Source organism: Bombina bombina, chromosome 1, assembly GCF_027579735.1.
Source record: "Bombina bombina isolate aBomBom1 chromosome 1, aBomBom1.pri, whole genome shotgun sequence".
Taxonomy (NCBI): Eukaryota; Metazoa; Chordata; class Amphibia; order Anura; family Bombinatoridae; genus Bombina; species Bombina bombina.
In genome coordinates this window covers 375,969,474-375,989,451 of record NC_069499.1, presented here as the reverse complement: position 1 = coordinate 375,989,451, position 19,978 = coordinate 375,969,474, and the positions used below count along the sequence as shown (strand labels likewise).

General features: G+C 35.6%; 1 protein-coding gene across 1 annotated transcript in view; it reads left to right on the top strand.

Moving 5' to 3' along the window:
* Positions 1-19,978, top strand: part of LRP1B (LDL receptor related protein 1B) — a 2,715,774-nt gene that overhangs the window by 2,260,280 nt on the left and 435,516 nt on the right. The window contains exons 54-56 of the mRNA XM_053698264.1: positions 1,622-1,744; positions 7,542-7,682; positions 14,256-14,443. Coding sequence (XP_053554239.1) covers positions 1,622-1,744; positions 7,542-7,682; positions 14,256-14,443 — 452 coding nt within the window. The remainder of the gene's footprint in view (positions 1-1,621; positions 1,745-7,541; positions 7,683-14,255; positions 14,444-19,978) is intronic.

Genomic DNA, 19,978 nt, shown 5'->3' with positions numbered 1-19,978 from the left:
AGATGTATATGTATGTATCTCAATGTTAAAACCCATTGCCTGCCTTTTTCTTCTAACACCTGAGAACTTATATCTTTTGAGCCCACATAACTTTTTGTTTGCAATTTTTTTTAAATAAATTGTGTTAATATAAGTGTAAGTGTACTTTGTAATGCATTTTGATGTGTATTGTGAGACTTTTGTTTCGCAGTTAACCACAGCTCTGAGGACACGCTAACCTAATTAGTGTTAACTTTAATTGTGCTCAAACAATCGCATTAACTTGTATTACCAGCGCAATTTAACCTTCACGCAAACAATTGGGAAAACCTGATATCGCTTGCCCACAAACGTTTACACTCTAATTGTAATCTGGTCCTAAATATAAAGAAAGGAAAAATAAGAAAAATTATCAGATATTTGGGGCAGGGTTTTCTCTGAAATATACGGTAGCGAAGAGATTAATTGCAAAGGAATATGCTAATGTGTTTATAATAAAATCTGTATAAATAATACAAAAAAGCTACAATACAACATATACATAATCTTGTTACATCACTGAGTTAGTTTTCAGATTATTATTATTATTATTATTTTTTTTAAACATTTAAAAAATTTTGATTACACAGCCTCCAGTACTTATTCTTTTTGACATCTATAAATAGTTAAGTTGGGGGGCGCGGTGGGTATTGCCCTTGGATAATACAGTATGCACAATTGTTTATTTAGGAAATGAAAGTACTCAAATTAAAAAATTCTGCTATCATAGGTAAATGCTCAAAGACACAGGTGCGTTTCATGTCAGCTGAAAAAAATTCAGCTTGATTTATGCACAGGGGTTATCAGGTATGGGAAGAAGTATGTTTTCTATAAAAAAAAATTGTCCATTTTAATAAATAAAAATATATATAAAGAGAGACCAGAGTTTAATAAATACATACATTCTACAAGAATATATTTTTTTTTACTCAGTTGGTAAATGAGATAGTATTTGATGATGGTGTACATTGAGAATGTAATGTTAATTATTATTGACTTTTGCATAGGTCTAAAAGAAAGAATGGTTGAAAAATTCTGTAGTCCAAATAGGAAAATTAAGATTTTTTTTTAGAAATTAAATATTCAACAGTGTACATGGAGGTCAACGGTAGCATTTGTTCTATCTGTTGGATATTATTTTTCAGACATTTATCCATGACCTAAGAAAGTTTTGGAATTCCATGGTTTGATTTTTTTGCCTTCCAGTTTTCCCTTAATTTATGCCTGGCAATTTTCCCTGAGATAACCAGCTCACCAATTATAGGTACATGGAGAATGCAGTTTAATAAAAGTATTAAAACACTAGAATATTTATAATATGTATAAAAAAAATCTGAATTGTGGGGAAATTATTTGCTCTAAAATATTGTTTTACTGGTGGTATGGAAATAAAATTGCAATAATATAATATTTTATCAGACTAGCCATGGAAAACCATAATGTGGTATTTCGTCTTTATTTTATTTTTTACACATCTGCCAGGAACCTGCTTATATGTATTTTTACACAGATAGTGTATTACCAGGTCCAAAATTTCAATAGTTAAGCTATAAATCTATTTTGTAGTTGTGCTGTATTTTTATTTTCTTCATATATTTTTCAGCCTCTGTTACTTCTTGTGATGAAAATGCTTTTATGTGCCACAACAAAGTCTGCATCCCTAAACAGTTTTTGTGCGATCATGATGACGACTGTGGAGATGGTTCTGATGAATCTTTGCAATGTGGCAAGTAATATTATTATATACTGTACTTAAACACATATTTATGATGAAATTGGTTCTAAAATAAATATAGAGCTTGAAAATTGCTCACATTTTAAAATAACAACATTACAGTTGTGTTGTATTTTTGACTACTCATTATTAAAAAAATGAATGAAAACTATACTTGTAACCAGTTTTTAGTGTTTTTTAAATAATTGACTCAAAAAGCCTATCCATATTGTAAACATTTGTACTTATTGCATTTGTACTTATTGCAGATAATATGATGAATGTTAAATGTGTGAAACTTTTAATTAAATGGTTAATTGCAATGAAAAATATAGCAGAAAACTCTTTAAAAGAGACAAATTAATAAATGTGTTTTTACAGATTAGATTGAAACGTAACATTGAACCATATGTTTGTGTTAAATTACCCTCCCCCAAAAATACAAAAAAACTATTTCCATTGTAGTAATTGCAAGTTGCATATGAGGTTATCAAAAAAACATAATACAGTTTGTGCCTTAAATATTCCAGACAACCATGTGGTATAGTACATAGGGTGCTATGTCGGAATCTAATTCTTCTGCTTCTGTAAGGACAAAAATATCTTAAGTGTATGTCATAGGATATAAAAACAATTACAAACAAATATTAAGATTACTCAACACTTTAGTGAACAGAAAACAAGAATATATTTGAATGTTAAAGTGTTCTTTTTAAAAGCCAATCTCTGGGCAAGGTTAACCAATATAGGGGTCGATCCGATATAAAGCGTCGCCCGCAAAAGCCGGCGACGCCAATATTTGCGCGGATTTGGTATCACATATACGGCGTAACCTAGAAGTTACGCCCGTATATTTCTGCCGTCGCCCGCAGTTTTTTGGGCCATAGGCAGGTATACCAAACCCGCGCAGTTTGGTATCCAATATGCAGCGTAAGGACTTACGTGGCGAAAATGGAGAAAACTTACTCCATTTTCACCTCACCACAAAAAGCAGCCGTAAGAAGCCTTACGCTGACTATTGGAGCCCCGTAACTCCCTAAACTAACTAGAAAATAAACCTAACACCTAACGCATGCGCAATGTCTATCTCCCTGTCAACCGCGATCTGCTAAAATAAACCTAACACCTAACGCATGCGCAATGTCTATCTCCCTGTCAACCGCGATCCCCCCCCCCCCCCGAAATCCCTAATAAAGTTATTACCCCCTAAACCGCCGCTCCCGGACCCCGCCGCCATCTACATAAACTAACCCCCTACTGTGAGCCTCTAAAACCGCCGCCATCTACCTTATCTATCCCCTAATCTGACCCCTTACACCGCCGCCACCTATATAAAAATTATTAACCCCTAATGTAAGCCCCTTACAACGCCGCCATCTCTATTAAAATGATTAACCCCTAATTTAATCTACCTACCCCGCCGCCAGCTATATTATCTATATTAACCCTAAGTATATTATAGTTAATATAGGTATTACATTATATATATTAACTATATTAACCCTAATTATATTAGGGTTAATATAGTTAATATAGTTACTATAGTATTTATATTAACTATATTAACTCTATCTAACCCTAACTAAATTTATATTAAATTAATCTAATTCATTTATAAACTAAAATATTCCTATTTAAATCTAAATACTTACCTATAAAATAAACCCTAAGATAGCTACAATATAATTAATAATTACATTGTAGCTATGTTAGGGTTAATATTTATTTTACAGGTAAATTGTTAATTATTTTAACTAGGTATAATAGATATTAAATAGTTATTAACTATTTAATATCTACCTAGTTAAAATAATTACCCAATTACCTGTAAAATAAATCCTAACCTAAGTTACAAATACACCTACACTATCAATAAATTTAATAAACTACTAACATCTATCTAAAAATACAATTAAATTAACTAAACTAAATTACAAAAAAAAACAAACACTAAATTACAAAAAATAAAAAAAAGATTACAAGATATTTAAGCTAATTACACCTATTCTAAGCCCCCTAATAAAATAATAAACCCCCAAAATAAAAAAAATTCCCTGCCCTATTCTAAATTCAACAAATTTCAAAGCTCTTTACCTTACCAGCCCTTAAAAGGGCCTTTTGTGGGGCATGCCCCAAATAATTCAGCTCTTTTGCATACAACAAATACAATACCCCCCCCCCCCCCATTACAACCCACCACCCACATACCCCTATTCTAAACCCACCCAAACCCCCCTTAAAAAAGCCTAACACTACCCCCCTGAAGATCTCCCTACCTTGTCTTCACCACACCGGGCCGAACTCCTGATCCGATCCGGGCGATGTCTTCCTCCAAGCGGCAAAGAAGAATTCTTCCTCCGGCGATGTCTTCCTCCAAGCGGCAAAGAAGAATTCTTCCTCCGGCGATGTCTTCCTCCAAGCGGCAAAGAAGAATTCTTCCTCCGGCGACGTCTTCCTCCAAGCGGCAGCAAAGTCTTCATTCTTCCGGCGGCATCTTCAATCTTCTTTCTTCGCTCCGCCGCCGCGGAGCATCCATCCCGGCCGACTGCTGAACTTGGAATGATGTACCTTTAAATGACGTCATCCAAGATGGCGTCCGCCGAATTCCGATTGGCTGATAGGATTCTATCAGCCAATCGGAATTAAGTTAAAAAAATCTGATTGGCTGATTGAATCAGCCAATCAGATTCAAGTTCAATCCGATTGGCTGATCCAATCAGCCAATCAGATTGAGCTCGCATTCTATTGGCTGATCGGAACAGCCAATAGAATGCGAGCTCAATCTGATTGGCTGATTGGATCAGCCAATCGGATTGAACTTGAATCTGATTGGCTGATTCAATCAGCCAATCAGATTTTTTTAACTTAATTCCGATTGGCTGATAGAATCCTATCAGCCAATCGGAATTCGGCGGACGCCATCTTGGATGACGTCATTTAAAGGTACATCATTCCAAGTTCAGCAGTCGGCCGGGATGGATGCTCCGCGGCGGCGGAGCGAAGAAAGAAGATTGAAGATGCCGCCGGAAGAATGAAGACTTTGCTGCTGCTTGGAGGAAGACGTCGCCGGAGGAAGAATTCTTCTTTGCCGCTTGGAGGAAGACATCGCCGGAGGAAGAATTCTTCTTTGCCTCTTGGAGGAAGACATCGCCCGGATCGGATCAGGAGTTCGGCCCGGTGTGGTGAAGACAAGGTAGGGAGATCTTCAGGGGGGTAGTGTTAGGCTTTTTTAAGGGGGGTTTGGGTGGGTTTAGAATAGGGGTATGTGGGTGGTGGGTTGTAATGGGGGGGGTATTGTATTTGTTGTATGCAAAAGAGCTGAATTCTTTGGGGCATGCCCCACAAAAGGCCCTTTTAAGGGCTGGTAAGGTAAAGAGCTTTGAAATTTGTTGAATTTAGAATAGGGCAGGGAATTTTTTTTATTTTGGGGGTTTATTATTTTATTAGGGGGCTTAGAATAGGTGTAATTAGCTTAAATATCTTGTAATCTTTTTTTTATTTTTTGTAATTTAGTGTTTGTTTTTTTTTGTAATTTAGTTTAGTTAATTTAATTGTATTTTTAGATAGATGTTAGTAGTTTATTAAATTTATTGATAGTGTAGGTGTATTTGTAACTTAGGTTAGGATTTATTTTACAGGTAATTGGGTAATTATTTTAACTAGGTAGATATTAAATAGTTAATAACTATTTAATATCTATTATACCTAGTTAAAATAATTAACAATTTACCTGTAAAATAAATATTAACCCTAACATAGCTACAATGTAATTATTAATTATATTGTAGCTATCTTAGGGTTTATTTTATAGGTAAGTATTTAGATTTAAATAGGAACATTTTAGTTTATAAATGAATTAGATTAATTTAATATAAATTTAGTTAGGGTTAGATAGAGTTAATATAGTTAATATAAATACTATAGTAACTATATTAACTATATTAACCCTAATATAATTAGGGTTAATATAGTTAATATATATAATGTAATACCTATATTAACTATAATATACTTAGGGTTAATATAGATAATATAGCTGGCGGCGGGGTAGGTAGATTAAATTAGGGGTTAATCATTTTAATAGAGATGGCGGCGGTGTAAGGGGCTTACATTAGGGGTTAATAATTTTAATATAGATGGCGGCGGTGTTAGGGGCTCACTTTAGGGGGTTATAGATATAATATAGCTGGCGGCGGGGTACGGGAGCGGCGGTTTAGGGGTTAATAATTTTATTAGGTTGCGGCGGGGTAAAGGAGCGGCGGTTTAGGGGTTAATAATTTTATTAGGTTGCGGCGGGGTAAAGGAGCGGCGGTTTAGGGGTTAATAGCATTTTTATTGTTAGGCTAGTGAGGGGGGATAGCGGATAGAGGGTTAGACAGTGCGGGCTATGTTAGGGAGGCGTGTTAGACAGTGCGGGCTATGTTAGGGAGGCGTGTTAGACAGTGCGGGCTATGTTAGGGAGGCGTGTTAGACAGTGCGGGTGTTTTAAACTTTAGTCAGGTTTTATAGGCGCCGGCAGATTCTAACATGCCGCAAGTCACTGGCGACGCCAGAAATTTGTACTTACGCAGATTTCTGGACATCGCTGGTTTGTCAGACTTACGGCACGTTAGCATCTGACGGCGACCTATATGGGATGGCTCGAGTTGCGAGCTGAAACTGCAGGTGACGCCGGTTCCCTCGCTTGCGCCGCAAACTGCGATCGATATCGGATCGCGCCCATAGGGTCCGATTATAAATGGATCGCAAACTTTTGCACACAAACGATATTGGGTTTTTGTGATTGTTTGCACACAGGTTAAATTGCGCTGGTATTACAAGTTGAAAGTTAACGCTATCTCTTGAGCGCAATCATATAGGTTTATACCAAGCAATACTGCAATCAACCCCAGATGATTCCGGCTCGCCGTAAACAAGAGTTAAAAAACAGCGGTCATAAGACCACTGCTCCTTAACTCATCCACCACCTCTGAGGTTGCGGACTGCAATTATCCCAATCAGATATTTCACCAGAAATGCTTGTGCAATGTTAAATGCCGACAGCATATGCTATTGGCATTTAGCAATGATTTGATAAATCGAACCCCATGTATTTACTGTAAATATTTGAGATTCCAGTGTTCTGCACATAGCAGAATATGTTTTATATATTTATATATAGATATTCCTATATATCTGTATATATATACCTATATATAATCATGTATACGGTGTGTATATATATATATATATATATATAGTGTATATATTGGTATAGATTTATTGTACCAAAATACCGTCATATATATATAGAAATATATATTTATAAATAAATAGAACATATTCTTCTATGTGAAGAGTACTGGAATGTGAAATATTCATATTTTCATGTCTTGTTAGCGCACATGAGAATATACGATCGGATTTGCATGCAAGTGGGGTTTTTTTTTGTTACTTTTTTCCATTGACTTCTATAGGGAATACATGAATGTGCACTCAATATTGTAAGTTCTTCTTTTTGCGAGAGTTGGGTTAGCGCAAGCTTGATAACTTTTTAACTCGTAATACCAGCACAACCCCCGACGCAAAACTTTTTTTCTACCAAGATAAGCACTATAAAAAAGTGCTTAGTGCTCCACTTGTAATCTAGCCCATAGTTTCTTTTTTTATTTCTTGAAGAGACTATAATTTATTAGCCAAAAAAAAAAAAAACTAATACAGATGTGAACTTCTGTTTTAATCTTATCTTAAGACCCTAGTGTATATGATTAGTGGAAATGATTTATTAAAATGATTCTCTATTTTATTATTTTCAAATATCTCTTTCTAGCCTATCGCCAATGTGGCCCTGGTGAATTCAGCTGTGCAGATGGAAGATGCTTATTGAATTTTCAGTGGCAATGTGATGGAGATTTTGATTGCTTGGATCACTCTGATGAAGCACCATTAAACAAAAAGTGCCAAAGCACAGGTTTAGAATTTATTACTTCTTTGTTAACATGAACATTAACAATTTCTGGTTATTTGTAATATTTTTAAATAGTATTCTTGTCCTGTTTATAATCTAGTATGGGTCTGACACTTGAATCTGGAATCTTAGGGAGACTACTTGGTATAAAGATCTATGATATCATGTTATAGATAGATATATAACTGTTGCACTAAATAGTGACTCTGAAATGTTGCTTAGCTCATATATCTCTGCTTATTTTGTCACGTTTTAATGTCAACATTTGAAAATCTTGATATTGTGATACATTTTCCTTATCCAAAACAGAACCCACCAAAGCAAGTAGTTGTATTAGCTTTGTCCCATGGGTAACCCCAAGACTCTCAGCACAGAGCCTATGTGAAGCTAAGCCCAAAGCATTTTCAAAACATTCATGACTCAATGGTGTAACCAGTAGACTGGGTTTGTTATTCTTATGAATAATTAAATATGAGTTGTGGGGGAGGTTCTAAAAACTTCTTCAACATTCTACATAAATAAAAAAATGGTGTGTATATTGCTGTCATTTTTCATGTCTAGATTATGTTAATTAATTAAACACAAACATTAAAATTAGCAGGATTATTAATGAGTGCCCAACCATGACTCTTCTTCTGTAAAAGGCCCAAGTGATACACATGGTCAGACATCATCCATATAAATCTGGCATCCCATTATCTTCCTTTATCCTGTGACCTTATGTCGGGCCCTGAAAACAACACATTAAAAAAAATAAAAAAAATGTTGTAGTCATAGTGTAAATGTGGGAATATAACCATCAGACAATTTCATTGCTTTTTCATTTATGTGACGTAAATGTAAGTGTGCAAAGTTTTTATGAAGGTAAATGTAAACATAAGATTTTACAACAAACTATTTACTTTAGGAAGAAATCTGAAAGAGGTTGAACTTTCATTTGTTTTATTAAAACTAATATAAATGTAACTGCCCTCAATAGACTGCTGCAGCTCATTCAACAATGATTATTAAATCAGTATATGTGCTCACTTATATTTAGCTTTTTATTGATCACAAAAAAATTAAATAAACATGCTCAATTGGGTTTTTATGCAATGTATTTTGGGATGTTTTTAGTTTGTAAAAAAAATAATTAAGCAGATAATTATTTCAGTGCAGTACACCAATCCTAATATAAATTGATATTATATATATATATGTGTGTGTGTGTGTGTTCCGTCCCCAACACTCAACTGACACTGCCCTCACCACGGTTACTAACAATCTCCTTTCTGCTAAAAACAAAGGATACTCCTCTATACTCATCTTACTTGAGCTTTCTGCTGCCTTTGACACTGTTGACCATCCCCTTCTCCTACGGACTCTCAGCTCTCTTTGGCTCTCTGACACTGCCCTCTCCTGGATTCACTCTTATCTCTCTAACATATCCTTCTCCGTCTCTTTTGCTGCTGACTCCTCCTCTTTATTGCCTCTGTCTGTTGGAGTACCTCAAGGCTCTGTCCTGGGTCCTCTACTCTTCTCTATTTACACTTCTTCACTGGGTAAACTTATCAACAGCTATGGCTTCAACTATCACCTCTTTGCTGATGATACCCAGATCTACTTTTCCACCCCTGCACTCTCTCCTTCTGTCAATTCTCACATCAGTGACTGTTTTGTGGCATTTCCTCCTGGATGGCCTCTCACCACCTAAAAATAAACATGTGCTAGACTGAACTACTTCTAATCCCCCCCTCTAACTCTACTCCAGTTTCTAATTTTTCCATCACTGTTGGTGGCATCACTATCTCCCCATCACCCCAGGTCTGCTGCCTTGGAGTCACACTTGACTCAAATCTGTCCTTCATTTCCCACATCCAATTGCTCTTTTCAACCTGCCGCAACCACCTATGCAATATCTAAAAAAATGTATCTGTTTCTGAGCGCGGAAAATACTAAACAGCTAATTCACTCCCTGGTAATTCCCCGACTTGTCTACTGTAATAACCTACTAAATGGCCTTCCTCTCTCCCACCTCTCTCCCCTTTAATCCATCCTAAATGCATCTACCAGGCTAATCCACCTCTCTTGGCGCTCTGTTTCTGCTGTACCTCTCTGTGAGTCCCTTCACTGACTCCCCATTCACAACAGAGTTAAATTCATAATTCTCACCCTGACCTACAAAGTCCTCACCAATGCTGCCCCACCCTACCTGTCCTCACTCATTAACAAATATACTCCAGCCCGCCCCTAAGATCCAACAAGGACCTGCTTCTTGAGTCATCTACCATCACATCCTCTCATGCTAGAATACAGGACTTCTCTCATGCAGCACCAACCCTCTGGAATGCACTTCCTCGAGCTGTCAGACTTTCCCCTAACCTCTCCTCCTTTAAACTTTCCCTAAAGACCTTTTTTTTTCAGGGAAGCTTATCACCCAACTCATTAATAAATGAACTTCACTTACCTAACAGTTGCCCTCATCTCTCTCCTCACTAATATCATTCTCACATTTGCAGTCCCCACCTCCTGTTTCCCATCCTCCTAACCATCTTGATTGTAAGTTCCCACGGGAATAGGGCCCTCAATTCCCCCTGTATTTGTCTTTAAAATGTTGTCTTTTATTGTATTGTTTCTCCGTTTTATCAATGTACCCATGGGCAGCGTTGTAAAATCTGTTGTCATACATACAGTACATAAATACTAAAATGTAGATGGCGCAGGTCCTGAAAGATCACTTCAGATATGTAGATATATTATATTAAAATCCGAATTCCAGCAATGAAACAGCAAAAAAACAGCCAAACAAAACTGAGTGTCAATAAAAACATGTGCAGATTTTCAGTTCTTTTTCTTTTTGTATAGATTTGTTTGTTTTAAGATCTAGCATATCTGTACATTTCTTTCTGATACATAGATACATACATACATATAAATATATATTTTATAAGCATAGCATAGAGGTTATTCATAGCATCTATTCAGATAGAGCATGGGATTTCAAACAACTTTCGAATGTACTTCTAATATCAAATTTGTTTTGTACTCTTGGTATCCTTTGTTGAAACTGCATATTAGTTGCTGCACATTTATGCCTCATGCTATTAGCTCACACAGTGCATTCAGCAGGATCCCAGTTCAGCAGTACTGCTTATTCAACAGAGGATGCCAAGTGAATGAAGCAAATTAGATCATAGAAAATTGTATTCTCTATCTAAATCATAATTTTTTTTTTGGTGTTTTGTGTCCCTTTAATTAATCTAACCACTTTACCAGTCAGGACATATTGCATATGAGAGGGGAACCCATTAGCAATAACCTTTAATAACTATTAAAAAATCTTGACCTGGATGACATTTTTTCCTAGATGAGGTAGGCATTCTTCTCAACCCAAAAGTCTTTATTCTAGAAAGAAAAGTATGAAGTTATTGGAAGGTTGAGATCTTAAAGGGACATAATACTTATATGCTAAATCACTTGAAAGTGATGCAGTATAACTGTAAAAAGCTGACAGGAAAATATCACCTGAGCATCTCTATGTAAAAAAAGAAGATATTTTACCTCACAATTTCCTCAGCTCAGCAGAGTAAGTTCTGTGTAAAAAGTTATACTCAGCTGCAGCCCAACTACAGGTAAAAAAAAATGAAGAAATGAACAGCAGCCAATCAGCATCAGCAGTGCTGAGGTCATGAACTCTTACTGTGATCTCATGAGATTTGACTTAACTCTCATGAGATTTCATAGTGAACTTCCTTTAAACTGAATAGGAAAATAACATGAGAGTGCACAAGGCTCAACCCTTTGGCTGTGCCAGGACAAACACACTAAAATGCTGCTTATAAATCCTTTACAATGGGATGTGGCTACTGAGGAACTTTTGAGGTAAAATATCTTTCTTTTTTACATAGAGATGTTCAGGTGATATTTTTTAGTCAGCTTTTTACAGCTATGCTGCATCACTTTCAAGTGTTTAAACATTTGGGTATTATGGCCCTTTAAGGACTAGATCCATTGCAAGTTAAGTGGCCCTTTTTAGCCATCTGATAAAGCTCATGTTATTATTATTTAGTGACATAGCATTAAATGACTCCCTATGCCTGGTTGCTATTACCTGCCACCAAACAACTTGTGATGCCATCTGCTAAAAATTTGGTTAGTATATTACACAGGTGCAAGTGTTATAGCCAATTATCTTGAACTACAACATAACTAATGACCTGGCCTCTTAAACTCCATGAAAGCTTAAATGGAAGCTGACTCAACTCTCAGATGACAATTTACTAATGAGAATTAACACCATTTAGCTGATATAGGGCCAGATTACAAGTGGAGAGCAACATAACGCTTTCACTGGAGATATTTGTACTCCACTTTTTAATTAAAAGTTCGGTGAAATGTGAACGCGACCTCGCATTGCGTAAGCGATATTTAACACTCCACTTGTAATCTGGCCCATAATGTGTTATGGTAGCAATGAGTTGCATTGATTAAGGTTACAGTTAAGTTATGTATCCCCTTTTGGAAAGTATTAAGTGTTGTTTATCTTTAGCTTCTTAGCTGTGGCCAATTAGAAACAGATCCTGCCTTGATCAAGAAATTACTGCATAGTATGTTATGACATCCACAACAAGTATTCACATTTCTCTTTTGGGCAGTGACAATTTTCCAGATTTTAAGGGACGTTAAACACTAAGGGCTAGATTACAAGTGGAGCACAAAATTATTAGGCACCTGCAAATGAGCAAATTTGCCCGTTTGCGGGTGCACGATAATTAACCAGCCATTACAGGTGGCTGGTTATTGCTACCACAAGCTTGTGGTAAAAAGTATTACTTATAAAATTAATCAGAGATCAGATCAAATATGCCCCAAATTACCCCAAAATACAGCCTAGTGTATTTTATTAAAAAATAAAAATAGCAGCATCTTTATTTTTTAATACAATTACTACACTAGGCAGTATTTTGGGTCTAAAGTTGGTGATCAATGGGATTTGTGTGTTCCCAGTAAATATATACATATATATTTATGTGTTAATATGTGTATATACACTTATTAACACATACAGTACATATAATTGTATTTCAGCATATACATATATATTAAAGTTTGCTGCCATCGCAGTATTGCATACTTACCCCCTTCGCTGTGTGATGTTCTGATGCTGTCTCCGATGGCATCAGAACAAGGCTCCCATAGGAGCGCAATGCTTCCCAACACCTGCTGAAAACTTTTTAATACCAGCACACATTAGCGTGCGCTGGTATTACATAGTGGAGTTCTAATATTGCTTTCATCAAAGCAATATATAGCGATCCACTTGTAAACGGGCCCTTAATACATTTCATGCATCTCCCTCTTATTATGAGTGCCGCCAATTTGGAATCTAGATTTCAGCTTGACTATATAGATGCCATGAATAACCTCTATGTTATGCTTATAAAATGTATTCAGTTTTTAATGTCCCTTTAAAACACTAGGAAAAGTAGACAAAATAAATAATGAGAGTAATTGCAATTTTCTCGTTCTTACTTCACACAATTAAATATCTTATCACATAATTATGATGACTAAAATATTGTGTTTAGTTCCTGAATTAATTCTAACAACTAATGTTTATATTTATTTATCCTAATAGATAGTCAGTCAGACAGGCAAAGAGAGAAAGAGAGGTCTTACGGAGACTAAAATGTTGAGTTTAGTTCCTTTATTAAAGGGACAGTCTAGTCAAAATTAAACTTTCATGATTCATATAGGGCATGCAATTTTAAACCACTTTCCAATTGACTTTTACATTTATTTTAAATTTGCCTTATTTCCTTGGTGTTATTTTTGAAAAGCTAAACCAAGGTAGGCTCAAACTGATTTATAATCCGTTGAAAACCGCCACTTAGCTCAGAGCATTTTGAAAGTTTTTCACAGTTAGACAGTACTAGTTCATGTGTGTCATATAGATAACATTATGCTCACTGCCATGGAGTTATTTAGGAGTCTGCACTGATTGGCTAAACTGCATGTCTGTCAAAAGCACTGAGATAAGGGGGGCAGTCTGCAGAGACTTAGATACAAGGCATTCACAGGGGTAAAACATATATTAATATAACAGTGTTGGTTATGCAAAACTGGGTAATTGGTAATAATTGGTAATAAAGGGATTATCTATCTTTTTAAACAACAAACTTTCTGGTGTAGACTGTCCCTTTAAATCTATCTAAAAAGTAATGCTTTATTATTGGTCCTAATGGATAAATAGATTGATAGATAAATAGATAGATGATATATTATAAGATAGATAGAATGATAGATAGAAAGATAGATAGATAGATAGATTGCTTTGTCGCTTATATATAATAATTTCAAGAAGAAGATTTAAAGATTGGTAATTAATTTATTTTTTATATTGGCTTGTTTGTATAGCACAATAATTAGCTGACAATGTTTTAAGTTTGTTTTTTTCTTTGCTTAATTTAAATGATCTGTAGAGAAACTAAAGATGAGTGTCAGTTTTCTTTACGTTAATAACTGTGCATTTTATTGCATGGTAAAACATTGACTGTTAATGTTCCTTTTAAGATTTGTTGTGTTCTTTATTTTCAGAACAGTCATGCAACAGTTCATCTTTTATGTGCAAAAATGGAAAGTGTGTTCATGAGGGAGTTCTTTGTGACACTACTGATGATTGTGGAGATGGATCCGATGAGAGAGGCTGTCTTTTAAATGAATGCTTAAGTAAAAGAATCAGTGGTTGTTCCCAAGATTGTCAAGATCTCCCTGTTGGATACAAGGTTAGCAGGCAATATTTATAAGACTCTATTTGAAGAACATGTACAAATGAATTATTCACATGTTTAATTTGTTCTCCATAAAGACATTCTTTTTCCATTTTTGTACTTTGTAAAAATGTAGAATTTAGTGATAATTTTTTTTATAATATAATGCTAGGATCCTAGATATTTTTTTAAAACCAAATGCTTATTAAACAAATTCAAATTGTTATGCTACTCTATGGGCTAGATTACAAGTGGCAACAAAATAAGCAATATCACAACTGCACAAAATAGTGCACATATTATTAGTTGTAAGTAAATTGTTGCACTCTAGTGCAAACCAAATTTGCGTTCAATAAATTAGCGCACCTGAAGCCCTAGCATAAGGGCTAAAACAAGTTGCACCAAACAAAATATAAATACTTTAAAATAAACTATTACACACACACATATATATATATATATATATATATATATATATATATATATATATATATATATATATATATATATATATATATATATATATATATATATATATATATATACTGTGTATATATATATATATATACTGTGTATATATATATATATATATATATATATATATATATATATATATATACTGTGTATATATATATATATATACTGTGTATATATATATATATATATATATATATATATATATATATATATATATATATATATATATTTCTCTTGTAAGGTGTATCCAGTCCACTGATCATCCATTACTTGTGGGATATTCTCCTTCCCAACAGGAAGTTGCAAGAGGATCACCCACAGCAGAGCTGCTATATAGCTCCTCCCCTAACTGCCATATCCAGTCATTCTCTTGCAAGCTCTCAACATAGCTGGAGGTAGTAAGAGGAAAGTGGTGTAATATAGTTAGTTTTTTCTTCAATCAAAAGTTTATTGTTTTTAGATGGTACCGGAGTTGTACTATTTTATCTCAGGCAGCATTTAGAAGAAGAATCTGCCTGCGTTTTTCTATGATCTTAGCAGAAGTAACTAAGATCCATTGCTGGTCTCACATATGTCTGAGGAGTGAGGTAACTTCAGAGGGAGAATGGCGTTCAGGTTATCCTGCAATAAGGTATGTGCAGTTTAAGTTTTTCTAGGGATGGAATTTGCTAGAAAAAAGCTGCTGATACCGGATTAATGTAAGTTAAGCCTAAATACAGTGATTTAATAGCGACTAGTATCAGGCTTGCTATCAGAGGTATATACTCTGATTAATGTGCAATATAAAACGTTTGCTTAGAAATGTACAAATATGTGTGCAAAGAGATTTGCAACACAAAGAAAGAAAGACTGCAGGTTACTGGATTGTGTAATAACTCCACCCACTGTAGATAAAGGTCAGACAAATAAAGAATAAGTAAATATAAGGATCAAAATCATCCAAACATGCTCATTTGTACTAAATAACTTTATTGGTGAAAAATATTTAAAAGTCCGACTGGACTCATACACATGCACACACACACATACAATTAAAACTAGCTGGAACTCAGGTAATATGATTGGTATATCAAATAGCACTCTAAAGTTCAAATTATAATAACTAACAAGGGATCTTAACTGTTTACAGTGTTATAATATTGATCCCTGTTAGTATATGATAGGCTATAGACAGCAAGAAAAAATGACTGCTGAATTACTTAGTCCTCCTTAAAGGCAAGTCTGCACCATGTAAGATAGGCAAAAACACTATATAATTTGATGTGCTGGGTATTAGTACATTAATTAGCTATCCCTGCACGTCCTTAAATATCTACGTGTTTTGTTCCCAAACTAAGTGAGAGTTGCACTATAATTATTATTCCCAATACTGTTGCTAGTAATAGTTAAGTGGTCAGTATATCGGCCCCATAGATATAGGGTATAAGCCTTGATTTCAAAGACAAAATATGGTGAGTGCCTCTTATTGAATCACCAGTATGGCAGTTGCTGTGTGTAATCTGCTGTTCGGGGGTGAATATATTAGAAAAGATTAGCATAAACCGATATTATTTGCTACAAACTAACAAGCGTTGCCGCAATTTTTAGCACATCGCATAGTAGTGCTTTATCAGCTAGTTTGAATACTGTGCAGTTAACCCGCTTTGATAACGTAAGCTTATGAGTTTTGAAATCTGACCCCTACTATCGGCAGGAAAAATACCACAGAAATGCTTAGAAATATCCCATTACAGACAACTAACAAAGTTTAGTAGTAAATAAGGACTAAGCTACCAAAAGGTCTCTTCTATAGCGGAGACCTGATTACTTTTAACTGTCTATAGATATTATGCATATATCAAGAGTGCTATGGCTGAGTCAGCAAATTAAAAAATAGAGGTTCAATAACCCCGTGTTCGTGCCCCATAGCACTCTTGATATATGCATAATATCTATAGACAGTTAAAAGTAATCAGGTCTCCGCTATAGAAGAGACCTTTTGGTAGCTTAGTCCTTATTTACTACTAAACTTTGTTAGTTGTCTGTAATGGGATATTTCTAAGCATTTCTGTGGTATTTTTCCTGCCGATAGTAGGGGTCAGATTTCAAAACTCATAAGCTTACGTTATCAAAGCGGGTTAACTGCACAGTATTCAAACTAGCTGATAAAGCACTACTATGCGATGTGCTAAAAATTGTGGCAACGCTTGTTAGTTTGTAGCAAATAATATCGGTTTATGCTAATCTATTCTAATATATTCACCCCGAACAGCAGGTTACACACAGCAACTGCCATACTGGTGATTCAATAAGAGGCACTCACCATATTTTGTCTTTGAAATCAAGGCTTATACCCTATATCTATGGGGCCGATATACTGACCACTTAACTATTACTAGCAACAGTATTGGGAATAATAATTATAGTGCAACTCTCACTTAGTTTGGGAACAAAACACGTAGATATTTAAGGACGTGCAGGGATAGCTAATTAATGTACTAATACCCAGCACATCAAATTATATAGTGTTTTTGCCTATCTTACATGGTGCAGACTTGCCTTTAAGGAGGACTAACTAATTCAGCAGTCATTTTTTCTTGCTGTCTATAGCCTATCATATACTAACAGGGATCAATATTATAACACTATAAACAGTTAAGATCCCTTGTTAGTTATTATAATTTGAACTTTAGAGTGCTATTTGATATACCAATCATATTACTTGAGTTCCAGCTAGTTTTAATTGTATGTGTGTGTGTGCATGTGTATGAGTCCAGTCGGACTTTTAAATATTTTTCACCAATAAAGTTATTTAGTACAAATGAGCATGTTTGGATGATTTTGATCCTTATATTTACTTATTCTTTATTTGTCTGACCTTTATCTACAGTGGGTGGAGTTATTACACAATCCAGTAACCTGCAGTCTTTCTTTCTTTGTGTTGCAAATCTCTTTGCACACATATTTGTACATTTCTATGTATATTATTGCATAAGGTTCTGGGATTCTGGGACTATAAGTATTACAAAAAGTGATTTAGTCCTTGAATTTAAGAATTATAACCCACTTCCTTTCCCTCTCCATCCTCAGTTAAACGATAAAACGTTTGCTGTCATGTTTAATCGTTTTTATATATGCTTTGGTGATAAAACTTATTGGGGCCTAGTTTTTTCCACATGGCTGGCTTGATTTTTGCCTAGAAACAGTTTCCTGAGGCTTTCCACTGTTGTAATATGAGTGGGAGGGGCCTATTTTAGAGCTTTTTTTGCGCAGTTAAAATTACAGACAGAGACATTCAGCTTCCCTTAGCAGTCCCCTGCATGCTTTAGGACATCTCTGAAGGGCTCAAAAGGCTTCAAAAGTCATATATTGAGGAAGGTAAAGCCACAGTGGAGCTGTGGCAGTTGTTATGACTGTTTAAAAAAACGTTTTTTTCAATTTGTTTGTTTCAATTCCGTTTTTTGTATTAAGGGGTTAATCATCCATTTGCAAGTGGGTGCAATGCTCTGCTAACTTTTTACATACACTGTAAAAATTTCGTTAGTTTAACTGCCTTTTTTCAATGTTATTTCAAATTTTAGCAAAATTTGTTTCCCTTAAAGGCACAGTAACGTTTTTTATATTGCATGTTTAACTTGATGTAAAGTGCTTTCCAAGCTTGCTAGTCTCATTGCTAGTCTGTATAAACATGTCTGACATAGAGGAAACTCCTTGTTCATTATGTTTAAAAGCCATGGTGGAACCCCATATGAGAATGTGTACTAAATGTATTGATTTCACTTTAAACAATAAAGATCAGCTTTTATCTTTAAAAAATTTATCACCAGAGGATTCTGGCGAGGGGGAAGTTATGCCGACTAACTCTCCCCACGTGTCAGACCCTTTGACTCTCGCTCAAGGGACTCACGCTAAAATGGCGCCAAGTACATCAAAGACGCCCATAGCGATTACTTTGCAGGACATGGCGGCAATCATGGATAATACCCTGTCAGCGGTATTAACCAGACTGCCGGAATTCAGAGGAAAGCGCTATAGCTCTGGGGTTAGACGTAGTACAGAGCATGCAGATGCTTTAAGGCCCATGTCTGATACTGTGTCACAATATGCAGAAGCTGAGGAAGGAGAGCTTCAGTCTGTGGGTGACATTTCTGATTTGGGGAAACCTGATTCAGATATTTCTACTTTTAAATTTAAGCTTGAGAACCTCCGTGTATTGCTTGGGGAGGTGTTAGCTGCTCTGAATGACTGTGACACAATTGCAGTACCAGAGAAATTGTGTAGACTGGATAAATACTATGCAGTGCCGGTGTGTACTGATGTTTTTCCAATACCTAAAAGGTTTACAGAAATCATTAATAAGGAGTGGGATAGACCCGGTGTGCCGTTTTCCCCCCCCTCCTATTTTTAGAAAAATGTTTCCAATAGACGCCACCACACGGGACTTATGGCAGACGGTCCCTAAGGTGGAGGGAGCAGTTTCTACTTTAGCAAAGCGTACCACTATCCCTGTCGAGGACAGTTGTGCTTTTTCAGATCCAATGGATAAAAAATTAGAAGGTTACCTTAAGAAAATGTTTATTCAACGAGGTTTTATCCTGCAGTCCCTTGCATGCATTGCACCTGTCACTGCTGCTGTGGCGTTCTGGTTTGAGTCTCTGGAAGAGGCCTTTCAGACAGCTACTCCATTGACTGAAATACTTGAAGCTTAGAACACTTAAGCTAGCTAATTCTTTTGTTTCTGACGCCATTGTTCATTTGACTAAACTAACGGCTAAGAATTCTGGATTCGCCATCCAGGCGCGTAGGGCGCTATGGCTTAAATCTTGGTCAGCTGACGTGACTTCAAAGTCTAAATTACTTAACATTCCCTTCAAGGGGCAGACCGTATTTGGGCCTGGTTTGAAGGAAATTATTGCTGACATTACTGGAGGTAAGGGTCATACTCTTCCTCAAGACAGGGCCAAATCAAAGGCCAAACAGTCTAATTTTCGTGCCTTTCGAAACTTCAAGGCAGGTGCAGCATCAACTTCCTCTGCTACAAGACAAGAGGGAACTTTTGCTCAATCCAATCTGGGCTGGAAACCTAACCAGTCC